The 4,341-nt window shown below is 31.2% G+C and overlaps 1 protein-coding gene across 1 annotated transcript in view; it reads left to right on the forward strand.

The window, feature by feature from the left end:
* The window catches only part of LOC106461948 (lachesin-like), a 42,717-nt gene that overhangs the window by 33,000 nt on the left and 5,376 nt on the right, over positions 1–4,341 (forward strand). The window contains exon 7 of the mRNA XM_013921816.2: positions 3,708–3,791. Coding sequence (XP_013777270.2) covers positions 3,708–3,791 — 84 coding nt within the window. The remainder of the gene's footprint in view (positions 1–3,707; positions 3,792–4,341) is intronic.

The following is a 4,341-nucleotide window of genomic DNA, read 5'->3' on the forward strand; positions in this document are numbered from 1 at the left end:
CGTTTAACTGTTATACGTGATGTACGTTTTTGGGAGGATGGTTAATGAAAGTGTTTCAAAACCTGACATTAATTTCTTGACGACCTGATAGATCAAGCGAAAAGTTTAAGGCAGATGAACAAGGAAATTGTTGCAATGAACGTAATTGAAAATTATTGGAATCGCCCCTTTGTTTTAAAACTTCGTGATTTTATGAAACTATTAGTTGTTCACAGTTGTTGAAACAAACATGATCCTTTAATAATCAACTTTCTATTTATCTACGCAAAACATGAAAGTCTTTAAGTCATGAATGAATCTATACATTTTATTCGCTGTTCAAAAAAAAAGGGTTTAAATTGTCGTTTTGTTAAGGAGCCGATAAATACAAAAGATACGAACGTTTGTCCGTTAAATAAAAGTGTATTTCGCGTTTTACTCCAAGCTATTCATAGTTCTTTAATCTCACGTTCACAGAGTTTGATCAAATTATCTCAAACAATAGAAAACCAAAACTTTTCCTACAGCTTTAAGCTATAGAATTTTGATTAACTTGAAAAACAAATATTTAAATATTTGTATTATTTCTACGTTACTAGTGTAAACAAATTTGAAGTATATAAACCTGTCAACAAACAATACATTTTTACATTAAGTGCAGAAGAGTCAACTAGGCTTAGCAGAGTTTAGTTTCAGTCAGAAATGCTATAGTAAAAAATATTTTGTTGTGAAAGTACATCACCAAATAGTACATCCAAGTACTGGTTTTGGTAAAAAATAATACTCAGTGACCACTTTCCTGTGTTTGTTTATTTAATTTTACACTGTTCATAGATCTCGAGTGGATATTGCATAATGAAAGAAATGACTCCAGAAATTTAAGTTTAATTCACTATTGTAATTAAAACAAATATTGTTAAACGACTTTAGGAATTTAACAGTTAAATTTATTAGTGTAATTAAAACAAATATTGTTGAACTACTTCGGATATTTAACAGTTAAATTTATTAGTGTAATTAAAACAAATATTGTTGAACGACTTCAGGTATCTAACAGTTAAATTTGTTAGTTTAATTAAAACAAATATTGTTGAACGACTTCAGGAATTTAACAGTTAAATTTATTAGTAAAATTAAAACAAATATTGTTGAACTACTTCAGGAAGTTAACAGTTAAATTAGTGTAATTAAAACAAGTATTCCTAAATTACTTCAGGTATTTACAAATAAGTTTCAAATGGCAAAAGCTGACAAAACATTATAAATTACTAGATTTAAAATGTATGATAAAATGATTTAATTACAGATGCTTTTTACCAATAAAAATAGCACTTCAGATCTGTCTTTTATCTCCCATTTGTAACTGCCCAATAAGCCTTTTGTACAATACCAGAACTGGTCGGAATCTTTTATCTCACATCTTCCACTCGACTCACGAGTTCTAGTATTGAATGAAAAGCCTATTGGATTTATGGGAAATAAAATATAGAGCCGTGATGGTATTTTTACACGCCTCTGAATTGGAATCTATAGTGGATAAATTAACACAAGTATGAAAAAAATATCTGTAATTAACGTGATTTTTATCACAAATTTTAGACCTTTTTAACAGCGTGTTGACTATTGTAACTAAAACAAGTATTGTAGAACGACAATAACAGTTAAAATTGACTAATACAATTAAACAAAGTATTAGTGAAAGTAGTAATATTTGTTGGTGGTTGTTTAGCGCAAAGCTATACAAATGGCTATCTGCGATTTAATCTCTGCGGAGAGTCAATCCCTCATGTTAGCGTTGTATATCCGAAAGTGTACCTCTGACCGTCTTGGGAATGTTACTGAAAAAGGGTAGGTTTTAATTTATACAGTTAAATTGAGTTGTACAATTAAAGCAGGTATTAATGAAAAAAATTATATTATATTGAATAGTGCAAATGGAACACGTGCCTGTGAATGACTAGCGTACATGAAGGATATATTGTTTAACCAGCTGGAGTACCCACCCCCGGGACGGAAGTTATGTAAATTTGTGATTAATGAAAGGTTATCTTAGGACATGAAAAGTTGCTTCCCGTATATGTAAAAAACACCCATAAAAACTGCAAAACGCAAAATGCAAAACTGAAAATTTGTATTTATCTGCCCATGTACCCAACGAATCTCCATACCAAAGTTGACGAAGGTCCATTGACAGGGGCTGAAGTAGTGATTAGAAACGCAAAATGCAAAACTGGAAACTTGTATGTACCTCCCCAACGAATCTCCATACCAAATTTGGTGAAGATCCATCTACAGGTGGCGAATTAGTGGTAAGAACGCCCATTCAAACCGCAAAATGCAAGACTAAAAATTGTATGTACCCCCGCCTGGACCTAATGAACCTCCATACCAATTTTGATGAAGATCCATTCAAACCCTGCGAAATAATTACAAGGACAGACAACAGACAGTACTATTATATAGATGTTGTAAATGACGGTCATTTTCGATTTAGATATCATTTAAATGATTGTGATCACAGGAAAAGATCAAACTGAGTATTAAGAGCTAATTAGAAAATTGAGCTGTAATAAAAGAAAAACGTAACTAATAACACTAGAAATACTTTTGTTTTTGGCTGTATTCAAGAGTTCAACTTTGCTATTTCAAATGTTTAAGTTGAAGGAAAAATGTATTATTAAAGAAAATACAAAAAATTAAGACTAGTTTGTGTTTGTTTTATTTGCAGGACAATTGGCTAATAATGGGTTGTTTAAGACATACTAAGCATTTTTAGAGCGCTGGCTATAACATCTTACCTCAGATAACAGTTCTAGTTTGTTTATTAACATAAATTCCTCGAGGTGATTAAAGGACAAACACAGAATTAAACTTTTAAGATTTCACACAGACTGGTTTGATTAGTACTCCATTACATATTTATATCAAGCAGTTATATTTCTTTTGGTGGTATTAACGCAGTAATTTAGGTTAAGAGAGCCATCTTTGATTTTATAACTCCCAGAATAGTACAACATTCCTAGAATCAACTTCGTTTACCGAAGATACATTAGAAATGCTTCAAAATGATGATTTCAGTAAATCTAGACGCCGTCGTTACTCCAACAGTTGTGCTGTTATATTTCAATATTCGATATGCTAAACAAAAAACATTCATTTTCACCGAACGACGAAACGAAAGAAATATACAACACAAACCCTCGTAGTTTGTCCGGGGATGGGACCATAGAAGAACTAGTGATGAAATTAAACTAAGAACTCCGATACTAAGTCATTTGAAATGGTGTTACGTATAATTCAAGTGAAAAGGTGTTACGTATAATTCATGTTCTTTGTGATTGTGCGTGATACCGAATAAATAAATGTAACAGAAAAAGATTACCTTCGTTTACAAGTAAAAACCTTTTAAAATGTGGTTACTTTGTTAGGTCAAAGTTCAAGAAAGCACGAAAATCAAGAGTTTCTTTATTGGAAGCACCTCGATATAATAACGATCTGTTTTTGGCAACCACTAAAAGTATTCGTGTCTTCTAGCTGTTTGGGAGGTGAAAAGATAACTAAGTATTCCACATTTTACCTTACTTTGTTTTCGGTGTATTTAATACCTTCTAAACATTTCGTTATGTAGCGTGAACTATAATAAGCCAACAAGATGGACTCAGACTAAGTTCAAAAGTTTGTATACAAGTATGTTCAGAATTATCTCCCATTTCTCTCACCTACTGTAGATGATCAGCTCAAGATGACTGATGATTTCACTGACAAAAACGCGGACCTGGGTTCGAACTCTGCTAATCAGCAACAAAACTCGGGTAACACGCTATTACCTTTGGTTTAAAGTAATAATGTGTAATAAGAATAATTCAAAAGTGCGAAATAGAAATATAAGCTGAAAGGTAAGAAAAATGTGTTTGTAATGTGTGGTAAGAATAAATCAAAAGTGCGAAATAGAAATATAAGCTGAAAGGTAAGAAAGATGTGTTTGTAATGTGTGGTAAGAATAATCTAAAAATACGAAATAAAAAATATAAGCTAAAAGGTAAGAAAGATTTGTTTGTAATGTGTGGTAAGAATAAATCAAAAGTGCGAAAAATATATAAGCTAAAAGGTAAGAAGATGTGTTTGTAATGTGTGGTAAGAATAATTCAAAAATGCGAAATAAAAAATATAAGCTAAAAGGTAAGAAAGATTTGTTTGTTTTATTAAAACACATGGACCCATTTGCTGTTGAGTTTTAATTTGATTTCAAAGTCTTTTGGTTACGTTACACTCAGTTTTCTTTAATTTTAATAAAGATTTTGAAAGTCAATACAAGTAACATATGGAGTTTTTATAGCTACCGTATTTTTCGGTGTATAAGAC

This window comes from Limulus polyphemus, unplaced genomic scaffold, assembly GCF_000517525.1.
Source record: "Limulus polyphemus unplaced genomic scaffold, Limulus_polyphemus-2.1.2 Scaffold1064, whole genome shotgun sequence".
Taxonomy (NCBI): domain Eukaryota; kingdom Metazoa; phylum Arthropoda; class Merostomata; order Xiphosura; family Limulidae; genus Limulus; species Limulus polyphemus.